The sequence below is a fragment of the Lathyrus oleraceus genome, chromosome 6 (assembly GCF_024323335.1).
Source record: "Lathyrus oleraceus cultivar Zhongwan6 chromosome 6, CAAS_Psat_ZW6_1.0, whole genome shotgun sequence".
Taxonomy (NCBI): domain Eukaryota; kingdom Viridiplantae; phylum Streptophyta; class Magnoliopsida; order Fabales; family Fabaceae; genus Lathyrus; species Lathyrus oleraceus.
Window position 1 is genome coordinate 327,617,867 of NC_066584.1, and position 27,529 is coordinate 327,645,395.

Consider the following 27,529-nt stretch of genomic DNA (forward strand, 5'->3'; position numbering starts at 1 on the left):
AACGTCGACCTGAATACCAAAATAAATGGTAACACAGGGATAACCATGGCCTGAACACCACTCTCTCGGGATTACTAGTCTCTCTCCTTTTTTCATTCTCTTGAACCCCAGAATTTTCTCTTCTTTTTTTCATTTTCTTGGCCTGAACACCATTTTGGTCTGAACACCTCTTCGGTCTGGATACCACTTCGGTCTGGATACCGGGAAACTGGCCGGATTGCCGCAAGCTGCATCGATCTAATCATCGTGAGCTTCTTCGATCTGGAACTCGGAACTGGCCGGAGTGCCACAAGTTCTTCGTCCTGACTGTTGAGAACCTCTTCGATCTGGAAATCGGAAACTGGCCGGAGTGCCACAAGTTCTTCGTCCTGATTGTGGAGAACCTCTTCGATCTGGAAATCGGAAACTGGCCGGAGCGCCACAAGTTCTTCGTCCTGACTGTTGAGAACCTCTTCGATCTGGAAATCGGAAACTGGCCGGAATGCCACAAGTTCTTCGTCCTGATTGTTGAGAACCTCTTCGATCTGGAAATCGGAAACTGGCCGGAATGCCACAAGTTCTTCGTCCTGACTGTTGAGAACCTCTTCGATCTGGAAATCGGAAACTGGCCGGAATGCCACAACGACCCATACTGAGGATGACAAGCCCTGAGCCGACTGCTCTCTATTCAACCCTGGCAGACAAACACTTCGCGTTTAGCTGGGGATTATCTTCTTTCTTGTTTTTCTTGAACCCCGAAACTTTCTTGATTAACATTCCCATTTCTGCTCGACAGAAACTTACCCTCCAGTATCGTACTACTGGGGAATATCCTTGATTAAAACCATGATGCTAGACTCCTCGGAGTAACACCTTCACTGTCTGATAAAACCACCTCCCAAACGGTAACCACGGCTTGAGACTAGCTTATGCGTGCAATAATGATGCATGATTGATTTTTCTGCGTAATGCTCCATACTTATGGAAATGCTACGCGATTTATTTTTCTATGCAACATGCTATGCTATTCTACATGATGAATGCATAAAAAGTATCCCCCTCAAGGGACTCTTCTGAAGAGCTCGAGACACTCTGCTGAGGAACTCGACATTGCTCCAACTCCACCCTGCTGGGGAATAGCACTGCTGTTGGGAAAAGGCCACCCTTGCTGGGGAAAACCTCCTTTGCACCCAATCTACCCGGGGAATGCTGGGGATAGGAACCGCCAGCACTCTGTGGGGATACCACAATCTTTGACTTGCTGGGGATGTACATCCCACCTCTGCTTGGAGAACCCTCACAGATACCTGACAACTTCACTGGGGAAATGCACACAGATAGCTCTGCTGGGAAACAGCAACCTCCAGGACTGGCGGCTGGGAAAGCATCGATCTGACACCTGCTGGGGATAACCATCCAAACCCTGCTAGGGAAAACGAATGCTACTCCGCTGGGGACAACCCATGCAATCCATAGATATGATCAACTCAGCTGGGGATGCAAAAATCCATCCGCTACGGAAACTCATCCAATCCACTGGTAGGATGAATACTGCTGGAGATATATTTCATTGAAACCCGCTCCACTCGGGGAATAGCAACCTTCAGGCCTGGATGCTGGGAAACATCACTTAAACCTGCCGGGGATAATCATCTCGACTCGGCTGGAGAAGTCACAGATCTTGGATCTGCAGGGAGTTGGTCCTCATAACTCTACTTGGGGACCTAGCTGGGGAAATGAGAAAAGTTGGCACAGAACACCCGTCGACTCGTCGAACTACGGTATCCACCTCCCAAACGCGTATCAGCTTTCCACTTTTGAGAATTCCCAGACTCGTCTGGACCTTTTCTGCTCCATCATCTTGTATTCCCAATCGCCCCGCGCTCGACGAGAAACGTACTCCTGGGATTTATACATACTTTTCAATTATCCGACTTTGAAGAGTCTTCTTGATTAATTCCGAAGGTCGTCGAACGTCTCGACGTCGTCTCTTCACCGTCCCTCGTCCCTGACTGGACCCTGCGGGGAATTTCTACAGACTTTCCAATCTTCTGATTTTGAAGAGTCTTCTTGATATCATTCAAGGATCATCGTACGTCTCAACGTCTCTTCGTCATTCCTTCATATTCATTCGTCCCTGATCGGACTCCATGGGGATTTATTTTTATCAAAAGCTTCCACATCACAACCTGCAAGTGAGTGAAAATACCTAACAATTCCTGCAAAAGAGATCGTTAGATAAAACCGTGCCCCAGGCGTGTCAAGATTTCAACACTTGGGTCACCCATCCTTCCAAATAAGATTTCAAGCTTTCAATCTTATAAACATGCATTGGAAGGGACCTGTATGTCTTAAAATGCAAGATTCTTTATCAAAAATATCTGGATGTTTTTGCAATCAAAGCGGTAATGAAAAACAAAAACAAAATTATTTGACTGAATATGCATTTTATTGATTGGAAAAGTGTGACTCAAACTGAGCAGCACAAAGGAAGCAATTCCTGAAAAGAGGTAATTGCACAAAAGGAAAAATCTATCCTAATGGCAATATGAAACCCGTGATCTCATTGAGTTCCAACTCGGTTACACCCCATATGTCCTCAGACTATCCGTGCTTTCTGCCTTCTGAACAAGACGATTCCAACTGATCCCTACCGGGTATTATCCATGATGCTTTAACCAAAGCGCAAACGATCATGCGGGACGCAGTTGTTCGTTTCAATCCCTCTTTTGTCTGGACCGCCCTCTCGGGTTTTCAGTCCACCGGGATACCCTTTTTTGCCCAAGTCGCCTTTTCAGGTTTTCGACTTGCCGGGTGTACATTTTTTGTTTATATCCCTAATTTTTGCCCGAACCTTTTCTTTCTGTTTTTTGGTTCGCCGGGATGCCCATTTTTGCCTGGACTATTTTGTTCTTTTCGTCCAGCGGGTCCTTTTATACGAAGTATTTTTTAACTGCGTCCGCATTCACAGGGGATGGAAAATCCTCGCCATCCATGGTCGTTAGCAACAAGGCTCCGCCAGAGAAAACCTTCTTGACCACGAATGGACCTTCATAATTCGGTGTCCATTTGCCCCTTCGATCGTTTTGAGGAGGAAGGATCCTTTTCAGCACCATATCACCTACGTGATATACCCGAGGTCGCACCTTTTTGTCAAAAGCACGCTTCATCCGTTGCTGGTACAACTGCCCATGACAGATGGCTGCCAACCTCTTTTCCTCAATCAGGCTCAACTCTTCGTACCGGGTCCTTACCCATTCCGCCTCTTGTAATTTCACGTCCCTCAGGACTCTCAAAGAGGGAAACTGAACCTCAACAGGTAATACCGCTTCCATCCCATATACCAATTTAGAAAGGCTTTGCCCCAGTAGGCGCACCGAGGTTCGATACCCGGGATACAAGCTTCATGCTTAATCACCGTCGGTGCATTCAAACGTTATCCGGGCAACCAAAAGCACATTCACCTTAACCTCCCCATCAGACATCAGAATCCGTTCGGATTTGGGGTCAGGCCCCTCCTCCGGGATCGGTTACTCTCAATCTTTCGATTAGAGCACCTCGAGATGCCCTCATCAGGGAACTCAAACCTCATCGGTTGATAATCCTTCACGAGTTGCTGAGCGACGTAATCAGACAATACACCCCTTTTGATTGCTTTCTGAGAGATATATCGAATATCGTATTCAATCAAAATCATTGGCCCTTTTGCAACCCGTCCGGTCATTGCTGGCTCTTTCAGAAATCTACCTGATCAAATCCATCTCGAAATCCACAAAGTGGTATGAATCAGCATACTGCCTTAGTCGGCGAGCAGCCTATGCCAAAGTACATCAAGTTTTCTCGAATAGTGAATGTATTGTTTCACAGTCGGTAAACTTTTTGCTTAGGTAAATTGCATGCTCTTTTCGACAAGACTCGTCATGCTGCCCCAGTACGCACTTCGTAGACCCCTCGAAGGCCGTCAAGTACAGATTAACAATTGCTCCTTCCATAGGAGGTATCAGAATCAGAGGTTCCTGCAACTTATTCTTTTATTTTTCAATGCCCCTTGGCAATCAATATTTCGCCTGACCGTTTGATCCTTTTTTTCAACATCTTGAATATAGGTTCACACGTGGCTGTTAGGTGAGATGTGAACCATGACAGGTAGTTCAATCTTTCTAAGAAACCACAAACTTCTCTTTTTCTTCTCGGTTCAGGCGTTTCTCTTATTGTTCTTTTTTTTTTTTTTTTTTTTTTTTCAGGATGAACCTCGATTTCTCCCTTACAATGAACCCCAAAAGCTTACGGGCCCGCATTCTGATAGTGTACTTACTCGAATTCAACCTCAGTTTGAATTGTCTCAACTGGTCAAACGACCTGCCCCGGTCTGCCAGATGCCCCTCTTCTGCTTGGGACTTTGCTATCATGTCATAGCATTTGATTTCATGACGAATCATATCATGAAACAAAGTCACCATAGCTCTCTGATAAGTAGCACCGGCGTTCCGCTTCTCTAAAGGACAGTCTTCTCTCCATGGCAGCTTGTGCACAACGGCATCGGTATCCGACCCTGGCATATCCTGACATGACCAGGTGAAGGTATCCACATGCTCCTTCAGCAAGGCTACCATTCTGCTCTCGACTTGCCTCTAAAGCGGCCCTAATTTCACTTCCTTCCTGACCTCGGCGGTGTACCGGTTAACAATCTCAACCCGCTCCGCATGCGGCTGAATCACCCTCTCCTCTTGTTTCAACAACCTGGCTAATTCCAGCAGATCACAATCTTCTTCGCCTTCTTCTTCGGCATGATAGCTCGGTTTGTCGAAGTCATATGAGGTGTAACCAAATCGTTACCAAAGAGATCCGGAGAATTATTTTTGAATTCGGAACAAGACAAATCAAAAAGGGAAAATGAAAATAACCATTGCCATTTTTATTTGTTTTTAAACTGCAAAAATAAATGAAAAACAGGGAACACCGTTTTTTGACTGAAAAACATCCATTTATTAATGATGCAGAAATGTTGCAAAATATGAACATGAGGTGGCCCTTACAATGAACCATTACGTGTCGGGCAACACGTATGGCTTTCATGCAAATAAAATTAAAAACAAGAAAGTACTACTCTTCAGGATGAGCGACCGTGATGATCTGTTAAGCCTTTCAGCTTCCTGGTACGCACGATTTTATCCATTGATCAATCTCCCAGTCACTGTCAGTTTCTTTACCCACTGTATAGGCGTGATCTGAATCTAGCATTCCAGCACTGACAAAGGTGAACGACGGACGACGTCCTCTGTTCTGCTCAGACGAGTCTTGACCCGGATGATAACCAATCCCAAACATATCCGCCTTTACCGCAATGCCTATGATCTGTCCCCAGCCTGGGATCCCTCCATTTCTCACTACTTCTACTGCCTGCTTGTAAGAAGAAATGGACGGCCTTTCCTCTTTCTCAATACCAACGGCATTTCCCACCTTGATGGTTTCAGCTGCCAGACTGGATGTTTTACATCTCACATCGTCCATTTCTACTTTCATCTTTCTCCGGACCGATTCCCCAATTACTACACACCCCTTTGTAGCGATGGCCGCACAACAATCATCAATACGAGGGAAAGCTACACTTTTCGTCGGGCGTTTTGGGACCACAGAGATGGGCATTCTTAACTGATCCTTCTCAGTCACCTCTATCCCTTTCTTGTCCTTCGACATCATTTTCACTTTTACAGGACCATGCCTTGTCACGGGGTTAGCACTATCATCTGTCATTGGTGCAAAGTTTATTGCCTTAGAGTCCACCAAGTCCTGGACCACATGCTTAAAAGCTTTGCAATCCTCAACATGATGTCCGGGTGCCCCAGCATGGAACTCACACCTGACATTCTCATCGTAACTGGCAGGCCTCTGATCAGGTTTCAACAGAGTCAACATCCTCGGCTGCACCAACCCAAAATCCTTCAACTTTTTAAACAGAGAGGCATAAGTCACGGGCGGCTTATTGAAATGACGACCTGTCGTCCTCCTTCTCACTTGGCCCACTGCTCTTTGTGTCCTTTGTTGAGGTGGTGGTTGCCGCTGTTGTGCAGATTGATTACTAGTAGGGATTGTTACCGTATCAGCATATGGGTGATAACGATCCTTACCGCGTTCTCTTTTGGCCTGCACACCACCTGATTCAACTTCCTTCTCAAGATGACCATTGCCAGAGGGCTTCTTTGCTACAGAGCCAGAGGGATTTGTTACTTCGGATGACGGAGCCTTTCCCTGAACTTTCTCCTTAATCATCCAGCCCTCAATCCTTTCCAATCTCTCGGCCATGGCTTTCTGCCCCAAGGCAAGCCCTTGCACAACACTGAACAAAACCCTCACCATCTCTTTCAGTTCGAGGATGTCGGCGTTGGGAGAATCCATCAGTTTGGATTTGTTGCCCCTAGCAGGATATCTGAGCAAACAAGCTATGCGCACCGGTTGACACCTACAAAACAGCAAATGGGTTAATATGCATGAATGCAACGTCTATCCATATGAGGAAGACTCTGTCCTTTGCTTCTGGTTTCATCGAGACAGATAATATTTTGACATCCACATTCTGAAATTCAAGATGTCTCTCAACCAGATTCTCAATCAATAATACTCCCCATATGGCTAGACATAGGTTCGGTGCAAATGAATGCAAAATGTGGATGATGCAGATGAATGAATGCAATGCATTGCCATCCTCTAAGCCGTCTGATCATCTGCACTGAAACCTGGTCTCTGAACTGATCATAACCATCTGAGGTGCTGATTAACCATAAATCCGACTCAAGGGTTCCGAAATAAACGGAAGATACATCACCATCATCATCACCAAACAATCTCTGAGCAGATAACCTGAAAACCTCTGAACCGGCCCGGGGAATCCTGAAATAAACGGATCCCCACTGATAAAATCGGCCCAGGGAATCCTGAAATAAACGGATCCCCACTGATAAATACCACGGACAGCACTCCGGCGCCTCAGCAATAAATGCCCATAAATCCGACTTATAAATAGGACTCTGATCAACGGAACCAAAAGTCACCATCTGAGTCACCATCTGAATATGTATGTGAAAGAATCCACCCTCCCCTCACAGGTAAATTCTAATCAGGTCATCCTAAGGCGGATAATAGTCTCGACAATCGGGCAGAGATACTCAATGGGTTTGCCCTTTCGGGTGTGCCATTGTAGCTCTCCTGAGATCGTCTAAACCAAAGATCCGGGAGATGATCGGTCACCAGAGTCAATAGTTCAAAAGAGATAACCCAACCAAAGTGGAAAACCCCACTGGAAGAGCACTTCTCAGATGAACCTCGTCCGGCTTGTGGTATGTCACGTCGCAACAATGTGCCCAACCGGCATGTGAGCGACGTGAGACCATGCTAATCCTAGGTGTATACTCGGGCCTGGGTTTTAGCCCCACTCAGAACACCCACCCCAAAACAGAGGAACCACCTACACAGAGGACGACAATAATGATAGTATGATGCATGCAAATATTTATGCAAATATATACACAGGTTAGAATAATAAATGCAATAAATACAGCAAAACAAGCAACCTAAACTAATCCTAGAACGCTAGGAAGGACCCGCTTAGGGAAGATGGACCAGCACAGGTCTACATCCGATAGTCCCCAGCAGAGTCGCCAGCTGTCGCATCCGCGAAAAAACAACCGGCGGGACTCAAATAAAAACACAACACAGAGCCGCCACTGCGCGTTATTTATCCCAAGATAGGGAAAGGAAACGCTCAGAGAAACCTGGAAAGGAAATGGTCTTGCGACCAAAGAGAAAGGGTAAGGGAGTCGGTTACGCAAGGGGAAGGTATTAGCACCCCTCACGTCCGTCGTACTCGACGGGATCCACGTTCTAAGAAAGAAAAGGTTGCTAAAACATCACACACACACACAGGGAACGCAGGTGGGGTTAAGAGAAGGGAGCTCGATAGGACATCGCATCCTATGGCTACATATCTCGTCTGGAACGAGAATCAGAGCCACTGTAGTTCGGCTTACGCACGCCAAACAACACAAAACGCATAAACAGATGGCAAACATGGAGCCCGACAACCACTCGATGGAATTACGTCAGCATCCGAACCAAAACACGCACAAAACGGCAAACGTGGAGCCCGACCGCCAATCACTGGACTTACGTCGGCATCCGAACCAAAACCCACGCCAGAGGATAACAAGTAAACACACACAAAAAGAAAAAGGTTGCCCGGAGTGGTCTCGCACGACCACCTGCCTACATACCTCGTCTGGAACAAGGATCAGGGCGATGTAGTTCCCCCTCAAGGGAAAGAAAAACTAGCCAGAAACCAAGGGAAGACACACTACCAGGGAGCTGGACTCAAGCCTAGTGTTGTCATGCATCATTACCCTATGTTCAGGTTTCTACCTACTTACACAACTGCAAGCTAATCCTATCCAGGAAGAAAGCAAGCATACAAGCATACAGGCATCAATCAAAATAAAACAAGCATTTCAAACAAATATTCACATAGCACACACTATAACCAATCAAGTGAGGCTCAAACAATGGGTTTGACTGCCGAAGCAAGTCATCTGTACATGTGTAGCATTCGCTCTTAACCTTGCCATTACGAGGCTAAGGTGAAGCAGATGAAAAGGTGAAGTGAGGATGAGACCTCACAGCTCTTATCCCTGACCAGGGAGAGCTTCAGACAAAGGAGCGTGGGTCCAGAATGGAGGGACCCTTCTACGCTCAAAGACTCTGACTCGATTGTGCAACAGCACGAGATCTTGGGTTTGTGTCCCAATGCATCAACACACAGCCGTGTGAGCAGAGGGACGACTCACAGAATAGTGGGGGATAGATTGCATATCCCTTTGATCCACCAATTGCCTTGATCAAGGACTTTACCTGCTTAGGCGCAATTTTAAACAATCACAAACATCGCCTCTTAAGGAGGACTTCAGACATTTTGCCCGGCCAAGTAACAGGCCGGGTCTCCCAGACTACATGAAGAATAGAAGTCCTACCTCAAGTGGTTCAAAAACCAAGCAGCAGCAAGCAAGTTCTTAAAGAACTGTAAGCGACTAAATGTACCTGAAATCAATCAAGTATCATCAGTACTCAGACAAACAACCATAAACAGCAAATGTTAATCAGTCAGACTATACAGATTAAGCAACACAGATTAATGCACACAAGTGCAAGCTATAAGCTCAAGCTCAAGCTTCACAACCTACAAAACAAAGTCAAATTAGTTCAAAACATCCAACAATCTCAATTTAATTGACTTGAAGCATTCTCCTTGAGCATTATGCATTTCATCCTGAAAATCCACACCAAATGTGAGAAACTAGACCACTAGGCCAAGCCTAGGGTCCAAAAGGGAGAAAAAAATTCTAAACAGCAAACAATTCTAAACCAAAACCAAATTAATGCAAATAGAAAGCAAATGCAATTGATCCCATACTCATATCATTCACCATATTCATTTCATGACCAAAACAAGTCAAACTAGGTCAAATGCAACATCAAAAGTCCAAACAGAATAACTTCAATCAAAAGCATACCAAAACAATTCCAAAAATCCCCAAATAATTCACACCTAAACAGGACACAATCAGCAAGTGGCATGTCAATTTTCAGCTCAATTGGACAAAAGGAACTAGGGCAATGAAAATCAAGAAATACAGACACAATTATTCAAGCCAATTCAAGGTATCAACACATGCATTCACTTCAAAAATTCATAAATCAATGAAATCAATTAAGAAATGAATGGGACCAAAACAGGGATGTCCTACAATGTGTCTACAACCAGCATACCAAATTTCACATTCATCCAAAACCATATGAGAATTTCACACAAGATATACAAACATGTGTCATATAAGCTTGCACAATTAACCAACAGAGATGAAAAATATCAATCAAATTGAAAATGCCATGGAAAAATCCAGAAAAATTCACAAGACATCTCAACATATCAATAATCATTCATGCAAAATTTCACTCCATTTCAACAATCATAGGCCAGGCAAAAATATTCATGAAGTTAACCTAGCTAGGTGTGACACAAATTGTCACACCTAAGTTCAAAAAATCATATCTCACTCCACAGGTATCCAAAAATCACAAACTTTATATGTAAATCACCATCAATATGTCTAGAATAAGCTCAAAAAATTTCAGGAATTTCTTTTAATGTATGAGCATTTCACAATGAAAATGGCAAAACATGCAAAAAATACACACAAGTCAAAGTTCAATAGGCCAGGTCAACATTTTACCATGCACAACTTCTAAAATCATGCTCATAAAAAACTAGGGGAAAAATGAGATCCAACAAAAAAACTCTCACAATTTTTGGATTAGCCATTATTTTTTTATGATTTTTTTAAGTTTTAGTAATTTTTTTAAATAATTATTGAATGTTTTATTTAAATTGAAATGTTTCAGTGGCAAAGTTGTAATTATCACTGCCTGGACCAAAACGCCGCGTTTCTCATTTTTACGCTGGCAGCTCGTGATTGGCCAGATTCGCGCGGCAAACATGATTTGAAAACGGCCAGGCCAGCGTATGGATCAAACTAAGAGATTTTCCAGAAATCTCATCATCTTCATCGCATATTTTTCCAGAATCCACATGAACACAAGAACAACAAAACTCCATAAAAATTCACAAATAGATAGTCATTGGAAAGGTCTGAGAACGTAGAGTCCAAATATCATGATAAAAACATCCAGAAATTCACATATGAAACGAATCGATTGAATTAGGTTTTGCATTCAAGACTTCTAATCAAAATATCTCTCTCTACAATTCATCATTCCGAAAACTAAACATATCACAACGATCTACATTGAACACTCTTCAAAAAGCATATAACAATTCATCAAATCATGAGATTCGAATTTCATGTACCTTGAGATGGCAGTGAAGATTCTCGTGTTCTTGCGCTCCAATTTCCAAAAACAGATGCAGTAGAGGATATAGGATGTTGACTGGAGTGCTCAGCTTGGCTCGAATTTGCTCCTAGTGCAAGAAATCTTCAAATGCCATTGATGAACCTCACATGAACAGTTGCGAGTGGTGAGGCTTTTGATGATGAATTGCCAAAACAGTCCAAGAAGAAGATCCAAGGAATAGGCAGCAAAAAGAATTTTCGGATTTGATGAAGAATTGGAAGAGATTTGTGGATTTTTGCTCTTGTGTGTTCTTGAGGATTTTGGAGAATTTGGAGGGAAAAGTGGTTGAAATTTCTTGTGAATTGTGATTCTGATCAAAAGTTTGTTATGATTAGGAATTTATACTTCCAATTAATCAGCTCTTAATCATGATTTAACCAAAGTGCAAGGTAATTAGCAAAAGTGTCACTTTCAAAGCAAGGGCAAAATGGTCTTTTCATATGAGCTCTGTGACAGCTCATTGACAGCTCACACACTCTCAAAATGACATGTGTGAGCTGTTGCAACTTGTCCCATGGCCATTGGATGTGTAATTTGCATTTTCACTATGTCATGGCACTTTATGCATTTTTCAAGTGAAGTTCAAAAGTGACTTGACCAAATATGAGACCTTGACATGTTATGACCATTCCAACCATTTTCAAATTGCATTTGTGAGGTGTTGCAAAAATCCCCACTCAAAAATTCTCATTATTTCTCAAGTTGGACCATTTTGCCCCTGGATTTTTAACTGTACACTTGAAAATTGACTTTTTGCATTGACCATTTTTGATGAATTCCAATTATGCACCATGAAAGTACATGTCAAATGGAGTTTGTGCATAAAAAGATCACTCAATTTGGACACTCCATGTGGAAGTTATGCCCCTCTGATTATGGGTCATTTTTGAAATTGAATGGACCATAACTTGCCAACCATACATGGGATTTTCAAGCTCTTGTACTTTTTGGAAAGGTGAGAACAAGATCTACAACTTTCATGTTGAACAAATTTTCATTTGAAGCTTCCTTGGACATGTAATTTTGAGGTCAAAAACTTTCCATTTTTGGAAACTTCCATTACAAGTCACTTTCTATTTTTGGCAATTTCTTGTCTGACTTGATTTTCTCCATTCTTAAGCTTTGAAATGTCAAATAACACTTGTTTCAACATGAATGAAGTGTATCCAACTCAATTCCACCTCCAAATCCATTAAATCAAGCACAGTTGACCACAGTTGACTTTTTCAACTGATAGATGAATTTGGCAATGCATAGATCAATCTGAGCTCCAATCCTTTGATGAAATGGCTCAAGGGTGAAACCCTATCCTCCACAAACTCAATAAAACCATGGGATGATCCCCATATCCATCATAGACCCCATCTCCTGATCATGCCCTGATTGGCCCAATGCAACTGATTAGGGTTGACCAGTGGTCAAAACCCTAATCTCAAGGAATCTTGATCAATCTTCTGATGATGACAAACCATGATGATGATGATGTATCACTTCAATCAAGATGAAGACCAATCTCCTTTGAGAATCACAAAACCCTAATTTGGACCCCCACATCCTCAGATGATTGCTGATCCAATCCACTGAAACCCCAGCTTGCACTTTGACTTCTTCATCTTCTGACCAAGACTTGTGAGAATGGCTTGCACACTGTAACCACATGATATGCAATATGCAATGTCTAATGACCTAAAAAAAATGATATGCAATATGTTAGCTAGTCCCAAGAGAGGAGGGCAAATTTTGAGGTGTTACAACGATGAAGATTCAAACCTCTCCCCTTCGCCTCTTCAAAAGGTTTATTTTTGATTGATTTTTTGATTTAGGGTTTTCTGTTTGGCCGCTTCCCTCTCTCAATTTTCCCGTCTTTTGTCTTTTTTTCTCTCTAAATCGCTCTCTTCCTTTTATCCTCACAGATTAGGGTTTTCATGATGGCATATAGAGCTCAAAAGAGAAAATTTCTAGAAGTGTTTTTTGGTGTTCAGAACCGAGTTATCCTTTTTGATGCTACAATCCGGAAACGGTAATCTGAACTTAGCTTTCTTCTTCGCTTTTGTCCTTATGCTCAATTGGGATTTTCTTGAAATTTGACTGCCTTGTTTATTGCTTTTACTGCAGTGAATCCGGTGAAAACACGAGGGACTTTGGTTCAGCCAAGCAAATCGACGATGATGAAACCAGTTCTTCTTCCTTGTCTCTAGGTTCTAACGCCTTCGTCTGCTCAACCTGGGGTTCCGAAGCTCAGTAGCGCCGGACTTGTATATAAGCATTTTGGATTGGAAATAATTGCAAATGTGCTTCGTCTTGATGAAGATCATCCTCATGTACACCAGTTATATCCAACAGTCATCTGATGCAGAAAATGAGGCTTTTCATAGGGCAATGGCTCTGGCTGGTGGTGAATTTTTGGAGAATGTGAATTATTATGCAAAATCATGGTTGCCGGCGCGGTCTATTGTTATGGAGTGTCTTGCAGCAAGAGAAACTATTGATTCTAGTGGGGAGATTATAAAGCTGAATCGATCTTGTCCTTGGAAATTTCACATACATGAGCTCCAGGAGGAAATGAAAATCAACCCTTCCATCAAATATGTTCCTTACCAGGATGATAGGAGTGAGAAATGGAGACTACAGGCAGTGGCAATTTCACCGGCAAGATTTGAGAGTAGAAAACCCACTACCATATCTTTGGAGGGGTTTGGAAAATGACAGGCTATCTGAGGTTGTTGGAATCCCAGGTTGTACTTTTGTGCACATGAGTGGTTTTATGGGAGGAAATCAAAGTTATGACGGTGCTCTAGCAATGGCAAAAGCATCTCTAAAGGCTTAGGAAATTGAATACATTTTGAAAATTTTTTATGCTCTTCTGTGAAACTGGTTATATGGTTGGTTATACTTTTGTAACACGTTTCCACTGCAGGTTTTGGCTCAAACGAGGCTTGGTGATAGAGCAACTACAGCAAGTGTCATGGCAACATCTCCATGAATAAACAGCTGACATCCCTATATCCCTTCCAAAGGCGCACCACCACAAGTGCTTGAGTATCTAGCAGCAAAATGCGACCGAGTGAACCGGTTATAGCAGCCAATGTACCACTTGGTGATGAGGTAAGCTTTTCACCTTTCCTAGGATGATCCTTTATACATGTCAGGGGTGAAGCTCGAGCAAATGGCTGAGGTTTCACCGCTGATTTCTTTGGCGATTTCTGTGGAGAAGTATTTTCACTCTGCCAAATCAATTTAGAAAATGAAGCTATTGGATTTTGTCACTCTGCTAATATTTTCTTGGTCTTCGTCTTGTCAGCAGCATAATTTGGATTTTGTCTTCAAAATCAACTTCAGATGTATCAATCAACAGATAGCTAGTATGGATCACATGGGAAACATCATAACTGTGGGATGAAGGAAACAATCTTCGATGCCGTCAAGTTGTAACCAGAAGGTTCTAAATTGATGGTTATGGTTTGGTGTGTTTCTTCAGATTATGGTTATGTTTGCTGTAATGACAATGCCGACATTCACTTACGGTAATTTGAGTGATTCCAATTGGCTTAATTGACTTGAAATCCAGGAGAAGAAGTGAAACTATTGTACAAGGATCGCAGGTTGGGGACGAGATTGCAAGCATGTTGATGAAGGAGTACCGACAGCAGGTGCAGGTGGTGGTTCAGGTTAATTTGGTGAGAGCCGGTTAGGAGGGACACAACACAATACAAGACAAGGCAGTAAGTGTTGTTAGATAGCAATATGAATGAAAATGTTGATGTGTAGTTTAATTTTTGCAGGTTATTCAAGCGGCAGCAGCAGAGACACAACAACGATATCAAATTTCACTTTCCCTACAACAGAAAAATCTCCTCCAAGTACAAAATAATGCCAAGCATGTCCAGCAACACCCAGCATTTTGTATGACTTTACTTTGTTTGCATTGCATTGTACTAATCTCTTGGCAAGAAAAGCCGACTCTGAATTCTTTGATTGATCAGTTAATTACCGTTTAGAATACCATTGTTATCATAAACCAGTTTGGATTTTCATGTATGTTGATGAAGCGTGTATGACATGAGAGTAGCTCTTCTCTTCCAATACCATCCATTACCAAAATATGTTTAATGAATCACACCAAAACTTGTTTGATGAATCACATTAAAACTTGCCTGAGCTGTTCCGGATGATGTGAATATGTCCATAGCATTTTGTATAACTGGCTGGACTGTTGAAGATGTTCCTTGCGGTAACAGAATTGCTTTTGCTGCTTTTGCATCTGTCATAGTTCTTTAATGCCGTCAATTATTATTCTACAGGTTCACAATCATGCAAGACTTGTAATTGGCTTTATTGAAGGATGAACTGGTTCTTTCTTTCAGGTTTGTGATTGCTTCAGTTATCATCTCAGCGAAAGTGGGATGAGAAGGCGGCTTATTTGCTGCAGCGGTTAGAAGAAATGCAGAATTGGCATGGCTTGTTGAATTGGACGGTGGCAACTTTGTTTTATTTTACTGTTACAGGTTTCTGTTGAAATGTTGTTTCGGGAACGGGTAGGGATGATTAGGGAATCTGCGGGTGTTACGGTTTGTCATACAGCTGTTGTGTAGGCAAGAATTCTTTTGTAATTGATTTGTTCAGTTTCCACATGATTTTCTTAGATCTGCACTTGTTCATTATATCAATAAATTCATTTCTCCCAATTCCTGCAAGTCTTAAAGCATCTATTGCACTAAAATTTGGGATGCTGTCATAAGGTTGCTCGTTTCTCATGACTTCAAAAATCATATCACAATAATACCTGAAAGGAGACACCCTTATTACACGGAAAACATACTCCGCCAAATGCTGGTAGCAGTTGGATTCAGTTCCAAGCAAGGTGCCTTACGAAGAGGAGTCCTTGGCAAGGAACTGGATATTCTTGTAAACTATGGCTTATGCCCTGGCACCTTGAAGCATTGCGGAATATTTCAATCCACGTAAGAGTAATTAATGATCTTTTCCAAACATTGAGGGAATATTCTTGACTTTCCACTGAGTGAAGCAATGCAAGAAAGTTGCATGACTTACTTAAATGAGGACAAAAACCATTAGAAAGCTCTACTTCAATGTCAGATAGAAGCAGTGTGAGAAGGCCCTTGGTCATGAATGAATGATTGGAATATGAAAGATTATGGCGAATCTTTAAACATGAATGGATGGAAAATCTCAATGTGAAATGAAGAAAATATGAATGTAAATTTTAAAATGTGAAAAGTGTAAAAATATGAAATAGTAAATATGAACATGGAATGGAGGATATGAATGTGTGTAGAGGAACATGTGGAATTTATTTTAATCATGCATGAATGAAATGATTGTAACATGAATGAATGAAAGATCTTTCAATATGAAGTGAAGAGTTTAAACGTGAAATGGTCATGAGGAGAAATGCAAATGACTGATCGATGGGAAAAAAATTCAGGGACAAAATCGGGGTATGACAAAGTACATCCTTGATTTTAAATTATATTGCCTTTGCTATTATACATTAAAGATTTAAGAATATGACGCATCTGTGAAACAAAAATAAGATTTACTGAAAAAATATAATGAAGTTTTAGAAAAGTTTTATATAATTGTTACGAGTTTTCGTAATTGTTATGATATCAAATGAAATATATACAGTAGATATAATATATACATTATATATTCAGTCTCATTCTTTCTTTACCACTTAAGGCTCGTGGCATGTAACTCTCATCTTAAACTTCAACTGAAAAGAGAAGAGTCTTTGTAGTTGTTTCTCGTATGGATGATGAAGACCCTATCCATCGTTTGATTCGAGTTGCACTAAAGTCTATGAATGGAGGTGAATACGATGAGCACTAGGTCATACGTCCCATACCCAAAAATACTCAGAATGGGGGTAGGAATACTCCAGTCCCACTCCTTCTCCATTACTTAAGGCTCGTATCGTACAACTTGATTCATGATTGAGAAGTTATTGATTATTGTCCTTGCTTTTTGTTGTTTTGCTTTTGTAGTGAGAGACTTGTCAATTGTATGGTTAGAATTGTGCTAAAGTCTATGAGTAGAGGTGAATACAATGAGCGCTAGGTCATACGTCCCATACCCAAAGATATTCAGAATGGGGGTAGGAATACTCCAGTCTCACTCCTTCTCTATTGCTTAAGGCCCGTGTCACACTCTTATAACTTTGATTTAACAAGTGTTGAAGTTTCCACATTTGATGTGCTTGAATAATCCGCTGCTTGGTATGACTGAGGATGCCTTGATCGAAGATCTTAAGTTGAGGCCTTGAGCTCCACAGCTTGGAAGAAAAGTCTTATTAAGTGACCAAGGGTCTTTTGGTCACTCAATTTAGAATGTGGGATTATACAAGTTCAAAGAATTTAATTAATCAAAATTGATTTTGATCAATTTAATCATGAGTTTTGTTTTGTTTTTAGGGAACTAGGTTGGGATCTAATTGAAGTTAGTAATTGTTAGAAACTACCCTAAGGGATCATGCATTAGAAATTGATTGAAAAATCTAAGTTAGAAGTACTAAGGAAGCATGTGCAAATTGGTCAAAATATTGATTAAAAATCTATGTTAAGTCCTAAAATTGCAAGGAAATGATTGAATTCTAATCCTACGGGAGCATGCAATTCTAACCAAAAATAAGTCCATAAGGGCAAAATGGTCACTTACCAAAATATGTCTAATTTTATGGTCTAAAATTGATTCTATTCTAATGTTGAAAAATGATGATTCTAAATTCAATCAAGAGCCTAATTAGAATTCATTACCTAATCAAAATTCTTAATTAAAATTCTAATTAAAAGTCCTAATTGAATTCTAATGAAAATCCTAAAAATGTGAATTAATCCTAATTAAAATTCTAAAATCTAGATTAATCCTAAAATCAAGATTTATCAACCTAATTAAACTAACAATCCAATTAGTATTCTAAAACTTGTCATGTTAATCAAGAATTAAGAAACCTAATTAAGTCCTAATTTCTACCTAAAACAATTAGCAAAAAAACTGGAAATGGGCTTTTGGAGAAGAGGATTCAAGTCATATATTTTAACAATTTGTGAACTTTGAGTGCATTTGATAAGTCTTTTCAATAATTTGAAGTTACCAAATCAAATCATATATTTTTAACACTTCAATCATCTATGATTGAAATTATGAAAGTAAGAGGTTCCCAAGAAAAAATGTTGGAAGTTAGAAATCAATTGCCAACACGGTTAAAATGTGATATCCAATTGGTGCGAGATGTTATGCGATATCTAGATATTAGGATTATGTTCATTGCTTATAAAATTGCTTTATAATGGGATATTTTAAACCAAACAATAAATTATTACGTACTTCTAATTCACTTGATTAACTAAAACAATGGAATAAAGACTTACAGAAATGTAACTATAGTAAATAAGAATTTTAAAAATTCTTCAAATGAAAATAATCATTTCAAATCAAAGATAATTATAATATTATTAAATTTTAATAAAATTTTGAAAGATAAATCTTTCCATTCTTCTTTGCGTTCTGCTTCATCGGATGAATTTGTTTAAATCTATCGATCAATTATCCAGAAGGATATTTAAATCAATTTTAATTGGGAGTTATATTCTTAAGAGAGATAGAGTTTTATGAGAGGAAGACTTTTTCTATAAAAATTATGAAAAGTTGGACTAATGCATTGAAAAATAATATTCATAATATCACTCTGCATTGGAATACAATATTCACTGAATTATGAAAATTATAGAAAAAAGAGAGGAATTAGGGGTATTTTAGGAAGAGAAAAATTAATTATAAATAGAAATTATAAAACGACTTATATTTTGCCACAATTTTTTTTTCCAAAACCACATATAATTAAAAATTGAGGGAGTATAAAATAAAAGAAGGATTTTGCTTGGACACCCAAAAAAAAATAAAAATAAAAAGGGCCTTGCTAGGAATAGGTTTCTAGGCCCATACCTAAGGCCCATATTACCACGTACTCAAATATAAACCCTAGTTTCTTGCTTAACTTAATTTTAAGGTGCAGCAAGGTGTAGCAGTCGTGTTGTTGTTGAAGACCCGAAGCAGCCATGGTTTCTGCTCTCTCTTAACCTCGTTATCACTGTATTTTCGTGTAAAGCTTCGTTTTTTCTTACTATTTCGATTTGAATTTAATGTGCAGGGTATCGATCTGAAGGCAGGAGGTAAGAACAAGAAGTCCAAGAGGACAGCACCAAAATCCAATGATATCTACCTCAAGCTCTTGGTCAAGGTCGGTTTTACGCCATTTCTCATCTATTTTGTTATAGGAGGATTTTAAAATTGAAGTTTGATTTTGCATTCTTAGTCTAATTTATTGATATAACTATTCCTTTTCGTAAGCCCTGTTTTCTGGTTAGTCTGTTTAGATCCACTGCAAAGCCATCAAGATTAATACCTTAACATTTACTTATTAAATAATATTTAATTATTAGTTGTTTACTGAATTTTAACTTTGCTATGAAAACCCTAGAATTTCCCCACTATTTTTTAAATATGTTATTTTACCATGTTAATGCTGATAATGGATGAATCTGTCCCCTTTTCGATTTAGAAGTTTTCTATTTTTTTTTAATTTCAGAAGTTTTTTTTTCTGTCTTTCTCATTTGTTTACTTGTTTATTCATTCTATGTCTGTTTTTGTAGTTTAGTTTCTTAATATTTGTATTGATTTGTTTTTTTTTCTCTGATCAGCTTTACAGGTTCCTTGTTAGGAGAACTGGCAGCAACTTCAATGCTGTTATACTCAAGAGGTTGTTCATGAGCAAGGTTAACAAGCCTCCACTATCTTTGTCAAGGTTGATCAAGTATACCAAGGGAAAGGTTTGTCATTCTATGTGATTTTCATTTTCAAAGTAGGTTGTTTGTTGATCGGTTTATAACCGTTTCAATTGATTCTGATTTTGAAATTTGTCTATGTAGGAAGGTAAACTTGCTGTGGTTGTCGGTACTGTAACTGATGATATCCGGGTGTATGATGTTCCAGCCATCAAAGTTACTGCACTTAGGTTTACAGAGACTGCAAGGGCAAGAATTGAAAAGGCTGGTGGAGAATGCTTGACATTTGATCAGTTGCCTCTTAGGGCCCCTCTGGGACAAAACACGGTATGTGTTTATGACACTTTTAGGCCTATTGTAGTTTCTGCATTATTGATTTAATTAGTTATTCTCTTTTTTGTTATTGAACATTTTTTGAATTGAACTTCCTCAACAATATAATTTGTTTTCTCTGTTGCCTCTCACCAATGAATCATCATAATGTTATTGTTTCATGCTGTGTGGGTGAATATTGTTGTCTATAGTTCTATAAAACAAGTCAGACTATGCTGTTGCTGAGGTTATTGGGAATTATTCATTAATGTTTTATGGATGCAGGTCCTTCTTAGAGGTCCAAAGAATGCTCGTGAAGCTGTTAAGCACTTTGGTCGTGCTCCTGGTGTTCCACACAGCCACACCAAACCTTATGTGAGAGCAAAGGGAAGGAAGTTTGAGAAGGCCAGAGGAAAGAGAAACAGTCGAGGATTTAGAGTTTGATGTGATAGTATTTTTTTTCTGGTATTAGTATCTGAAATTCTGAATTTTTCCTACATCCTAAACACTGTTTCATTTTATGTTTGATAATGTTTTTCAGAATGTGGAAGTTTTGTTATGCGTAACATTTTCGTAGGGCTACATTTGTGTTTTGTTCTGAACAAATGGATAATTTGTTAATTAGGTGATGCATGCTTGTGTTATAAACCTACCAGGAATTTGTTGTTTTTCAAAAAGTTTTAAAATATAATGTTTAAGTTTTGGTACTAATATGAGATATGATGTACAAATATGAAATGAGTTTACAAAGAATGTTTGTAAAATTTAAATTGTTTCAATGATGTGTACAGTCTTACACTAAAAGTTGGTTTTTGTAGAGAGACATAATTCTAATGAAAACTGGTAGCAATACTCATTATGTTACATAATAAAATGTACGTGTCACAATCACTTTTAGGGTTAGTTCCAGTATTTTGCCACAAAAATATATAAATGTAATACTTTTTATCCAATAATTTGAGTAAACAACGTCATTGTATGGCACTGGCACATCCACTGGATTTATTCCAAAGTATTTTTATTAATAATAATGAATATGTTATTAAATAAAAAATATTTATATTATTAAATCTCTAAAATAATAATTAAATGGTATTGAACTCTAAATTCTTCTCCTAATCGCGGTTTCCAACCATCAACCATTCACACCATCCTTAGTCTAAGACTCCTCTCTACTAAAATCTCTCTTTTCTTCTCTAACCTTTCATCCCACCACCACCACTAAAACTCAATCTCTGTGTCCTTTAACCCTCTCTTTATTTTGGATTTTAGAGTTTCTTTAAACCAATAATCAGAATTTGAGGTTAAAATTGAGATATATTCATTCTCTAAGGATGGTTTCTTTAAACCCTCTCTAGCATAATCATATATCATTTCATTTCCTACGAAATTACACTATTTCAGAATTTGAGGTTAAAATTGAGATATTTTCATGCTAAATTCAAATTCACATCCAAATTTATTCACACTTTTTACATTTTTTTTCATAATTCCTAAACCATCATTTAACCTTATTCTATAGCCTATATACGAACACCATTTCATTCACGATCGACACAACCAATCACTACTAATCAGTCTTAAAATTCTACATCAAATTCATCATCAAAGTTCCAGTTTCTCCATTTTGAAGAAACTTGAAGTTTGAGCAAAAATCTTCCCAACTTGATTCAATTGCCATCCATTATCTTTGAATCATTGCACAACATCATCACCACTTTAATCCCTACCAAAAATCACACAAAAACTCAAATTCATTCAAGTTCATTTTTGAACTCTATTTCGAAAAAATTGTCGAAATTGTGAAATAATGCTAAATTGAGGAAGATGAAGTTGCAAGGAGTCCAAATCCGTAGAGAAAAGTGAAAAACTCATCTCCCCGAAGCCTCGCCAGAATCCGGGTTTCTCGCCGGAAAGTTCATAGCGTTCTTCGTGTTATTTGCTTAGGTAGCCTTTAATACTTGTTATTTCTTGATTTTCTTTACATTGTTATGTTTCTACATACCTCATGATCATTAAGCATCACTAAATTACACAAAAACACAATTAATTTAAATTTTGAAAAATCAAGAGTTTGAGTATTCTTGGTATGAACTCATAGTTAGTTTGGCATGAAAGTAGTTAAAATAGCCAAATTAAAGCCTTGTGCATCCCATTATAAACAGATAATTTTCATAAATAACTTGGACGAAAAATGATATAGTTGGACGCACCTGTCCCTCTTAATCATTGAGTATTTTGATGATGGTCGTACTTAGCCTCCCGTTCGAATATTCGTCATCCACCTAAAGGAAACTCAACCCATCAAATCTTTTATGCCTTAGCGCAATATCAAACCTTTTCAAAACAAAAGATGCTTCGTCCATTCCAACTTCCAAGACGATGCAAACAAAGCTTCATTCCTATCATGTGCGAGAAGTAAGAATGCTTTCCGCTCGAATGCAATGAAAATATAACTCTGTAAGATTCCTAGTTATGCTATCCATTCTGATGCAACTCATAATGTTTCCTACTTTTATGACCGGGTAGCAAGCGATTTTTTTTGCTCGAATGCGAACTAAGCATCCTTCGCTAAAATTGACCAACCTACAAACATTTTCTATCCAGAACTACGTAGCTTTGTATTTGTCATCGCACCAGAGGATACATAAGAGCTAGATTCAACATCTCGTTAAACACTATAACAAAAAAACCAAAAAATATCTGTTTTCTTGCCCAGAACTATGTGACTTTGAATTCCACATCGCACATTAGAATACGTATGAGTAAAACTCGCAATCTTATCAAGCACCATAATAAAAACTCTTTTTTGACATTTTCTTTTTCCTTTTCAACATTTCAATAACTAGAAGAAAACAAATAACATAAGCTAACATTCTATTCACAGATCAAACTAAATGGTTCCCATCGAGTATAACAGATGTGAGAGGTGTTAATACATTCCTATTGCATAACCAACTCTCGAACCCGAATTTGGTTGCGAAGATAATTTTCCTTTTTTTAAAGGTTTTATCAATATTTTCTATTTCTTTTTTGAAATAAATAAAGTTTGATGACGACTCTGTTACTATTGCGAGTATGCGAGTAGTATTTTTCGCGTCGCGAGATAGAGCTTTTCTATTCTAAACAAATTTCAATGCCAAAATAATTGCTTTAACATTAGTTCAAAATAAAAATAAAAATTAAGCATCACATTAAAAAAAACTCAAGTAAAAAGGAAAAACAACTCCATAAGGCCGATCATTGTTGTTCAATGGACTCTAAAGTATTTTCTAAAGTATGTGAAAAAAGTTAAGAGATACTTTAAACAGGAAAATTGTATTTAATGATAAACTTGTGAATTTGTTGATAATATTTATACATATCAAGTTGCTTTTGTAGAAAATAAATTGTGTTGAAGATTGACGTGAGAATGGAGAAGAGAAGGTTGTGGGAAATGGTTGACGGTTGAAAATGGAGTAGAAGAGAAGACGAATTTAGGGTTCGTTACTATTAAATTTTTTTTTTAGATTTTTAAAAGCAATATATTTTTTTAATAAATAATATAATAATAGTTATTAAAGAAAATTAATTAGACTAAAGTTTGGTAGATGTGGTAATGACACATCATTATGCTCAATGCCATGTCACTAAAATTTGATCTAAAATTCAAAAGGGGACTAAAATCCTGATAAAAATTTAAAAAAATGGACTAAAACCCCAAGTTTTAAAATGGGAGGATAAAAAAAAGAAGAAAAATATGGGGACTAAACTTGCAATTTAGCATAGTTTTTTAATAAATAAAAATGAGTGAGCACCTTCAATTTATTTGTTTTTAATGTTAAATATGTTTGTAGTACTTTTAAATATCTCAAATTTCATTTGTAGTCCCTAAATTTTTTTCAAAGAATGATCATCATAATATTTTTCATCCACACTTTTGGCCTCTCCTGCCAACGTCCGTTAACAAAAGCCGAAGTGACATGAAACAATGTCAACATGATGCCACATGCTGACATGGATGCCACATGACATTTTGTCACCATTTTAGATTATTTATATTAACTAAATTTATAGCGACAGAGAGTCCGACGCTAAATCCATCGCTAACATGAACATACAAACACATCATGAGGATGACCTAGACTTCTTATTTTTTCATGATTTTTTTCCCAGAACGTTCATCACATTATAATGATGTCTCTCACAATTTTTTTTTTAAAACTTATATGAATTAAATATGAATTATTTAAGAGTTTATTTTTATGAACCAGAAACAAGGACAACATTAGCATATCATTGAATTGTGAGCTATTATTTTGCTGGGACTTATTTGATAATATATATAAAGTATTTACAAAGTTTCATTATATTATAAATATGTTGGGACTTATCCGTAATTTTTTGTAAATATGTGGTATAAATGCATCGGATTTTAAAAAAATTTGGTACAATTTCAACAAATTTTCATAAAATACTGAATTTTTCAAAAGAATACCGAATTTGGGAAAATTTCAATAGTTTTCCATAAAATTCGGTACTTTATGCAAAACTATTGAAAACTTACCAAACTTTTTAAGAATCCGGTGCATTTATACCACATATTTACAAAAAGAGTAATGCTAACTTGTGTCATAGGGATAAAGAAAGTAATTTTGTATTGGAAATTGTGCATTGATTTTAATAAAAGTATAAAATTAATTTTATAATTGTTTTTTTCAATACAAACTTTCTACAAGTGAATGTCTTATCTTGTGCCCCTAGGACACAAGTTAGCATTACCCTTACAAAAAAAATACAGAATTTCTTTAGATTTTTTACCATAATTTTTAAAAATCCGGTGCATTTATACTCGATTTTCCAAAAAAGTCCGGTATTTTTGGAGAATCATATATTGCGTACCATATTTTTCTAAAAATCCGAGAAACATAAAAAGTATTTGGATTTTTTTTTGAAAATTCCAGTATATTGAATTTTTAATATAGTATTGAAAAATATGGTAGTTTAATGCTTTATTTCTTCGGTCCGTATCCTAATATTTTCCATGCATATTTTACATAGTTTTTCACACTGGCACAATATGTTTTACTTCTATATTTTGTTTTTAATTTCTTCAACAGGCTTTCAATATCTCTGACAATGATAATTTATTATGTATATGTTGTAAATGACAAATATTTTTCTCCCGAGCTGACGTGTTAGCATGAGCACAATCAATTGATAAATAACATGATATTATTGTTGTTACTATTTGTTCTGATGCTACAAATAAGAATAAAAGGAGAAAATGTAATCGGATTATGGATTATGAGATAGGAGGAAACTGCAAAAAGAGAATTACTCTAAAGGCAGTTATAATATGAAAGTTAAATGTCCATTTATGTTGAGATTTGTGATGGAGGCTGAAAGGTTATGGTTATGTGTGGATTTCATAATCATAAGCTAGCTAAGGACTTAGATGGCCACGACATATTAAGTCATTTAAAAGACGATGAAAGATAGTTTGTGAGTGACATGACAAAATACCATATGCTGGTGTACAAGGCAAGATCTACGTACAAGTTGATTAAGATACGTCCATTGACTAAAATGCAACATCTGCTAAGTCTAATTCTTGAAGAGAAATACATATACTGGACTAGAAACATGGTCAATTCAGATGTTGTTTTTGAGATCTTTTGGACACATCCTGATTCAGTGAAGTTGTTGAACGTGTTTCATTTGGTGTTGATTTTTTATTGTACATACAAAATAAACATGTACTACATTCCCCAATTATGTAACTTTTCATTTATTTGATTATGGGTTGAAAGTTGTTGATTATTTATTGTACATTCAAAACACATAGATACCAGTTACTACTACTTAAGATTGTTGGTGTTACATCAATGAAGTTGACGTTTTCAGCTGGATTTGCTAATATGAAACATGAAATGGAGGAAAACATCACACAAGCACTAGAGAAGTTCAAAGAGTTGTTTGCTTTCGAGAAGTTACTACCGAAGGTTTTGGTGATGGACCGGAAACTGGTGTTGATGAATGCCGTAGAAGTTATCTTCCCAAACTCAACTCATATGTTGTGTTTGTTCCATATTTCAAAAAATGTTAGTATGGAGTGTAAGGAGTATTTTGAATCACATAGAAAAGAGCATGTTATGGATCTATTGAATAACATCATGTATTCGAATATGGAGTTTATGTTTGCGGAACACTTGAAGCATTTTGAGGTAGTATGTGCTGATATTCCTTTATTTGTTTACTATGTGCATGAAACATGGTTGACACCCTATAAAGAAATGTTTGTTGCTGAATGGACTAATAGATTCACTCATTTAAGGAACACGACAACGGACAGGTAAATCGATGTGACTTTGAATAAATTACACTATTGATTATCAAATAATGATATCCTTTTCTATTTATGTTTTTTCACGGTTGAGTCTGCTCACTGAAGACTAAAACAAATGTTGACTACCAGCCAGGGACATTTATGCAGAAGTTGGGATGCTGTGAGAACCATGTTGTAGTTGCAACTAGGTTCAATCAGAGTATCATTTCAAAAAAGTATTGCCAACATTGAGCATTGGTATAACACTCCATTTTACTTCAGAATGCACGACTTTGTTTCAGGACAATGTATACAACACGTTGGAAATGAGATAGAAAGGGTAAAGTTTGTTAGTTATGTCAAAGATACATGTGGTTGCTTCATTAAAAGAACACATGTGTTACCTTGTGCATGTTAACTTGCCGATCTCCAAATACAAGGTGAGCCTATTCCGTTAGAATTGATTCATGTGTTTTGGAAGAAATTATACATTGAAGAGCATGAGGCCACTAAAGAAGATAGTGAGATACAATTGGGTTTAAAGGAAAAGTGTGAAGAGTTAAAGAGGTATTTCACTACATTGGATATTGTTGGCCAAAGGGTGATAAAAAAAGTTCGGGAACTCACACACCCATCCACAACATTCATGTGTCCACCACCAGTGAAGTACAAGCCAAATAGGGGGGGGGGACTAAGAATAGTAAAAAGGGTCAAAAGAGTGATGTCCATCATGATTCATCATAATAGGAGTATGCTTAGGGATCGTAGGAAAGTAAGGCTACAAAAAGATCATGTACAAAACCAACTGAAAGTCAACCGTCTAGCCAATCTTTAAAACTTCTTTATTTATCTTAGTTTCCAATTTTGTTACATTAGTACAATGATGACATTGTTGATGTGGGTCAAGATGGAAATTATGGTTTCCTTGCTATTGTAACTTAACTTGGATAAAGTGAAGAGTCATAGCCTTTGGTTCGGACGCAATTAGATGCTGAATTTTATCAACACCATTAAATGTATTCCAATGTGCTATATGACACAATCTTTGGAGTTAGGAGTTCATTGCAAGTACCTAGATTGGGTGTGCCGGGTTGTAACAAATGGACGACGATTCCTAATATGGGTTACTCTATTGCTTTAAGATACAATATCATATTGGTATCGTTGTCTA

General features: G+C 37.9%; 1 protein-coding gene and 1 pseudogene across 1 annotated transcript; both read left to right on the forward strand.

The window, feature by feature from the left end:
- The window catches only part of LOC127095480 (uncharacterized), a 59,658-nt pseudogene extending 45,896 nt beyond the window's left edge, over window positions 1-13,762 (forward strand).
- Window positions 13,763-18,868: 5,106 nt separating this feature from the next.
- LOC127098062 (60S ribosomal protein L18) lies at window positions 18,869-20,680 on the forward strand. Its single transcript, XM_051036561.1, has 5 exons — window positions 18,869-19,016; window positions 19,106-19,195; window positions 19,656-19,784; window positions 19,884-20,066; window positions 20,337-20,680. Exons 1-5 carry the CDS (start codon window positions 19,014-19,016, stop codon window positions 20,493-20,495), a joined length of 564 nt encoding a protein of 187 aa, XP_050892518.1. The 5' UTR covers window positions 18,869-19,013; the 3' UTR covers window positions 20,496-20,680.
- The last annotated feature ends 6,849 nt before the right edge of the window (window positions 20,681-27,529 follow it).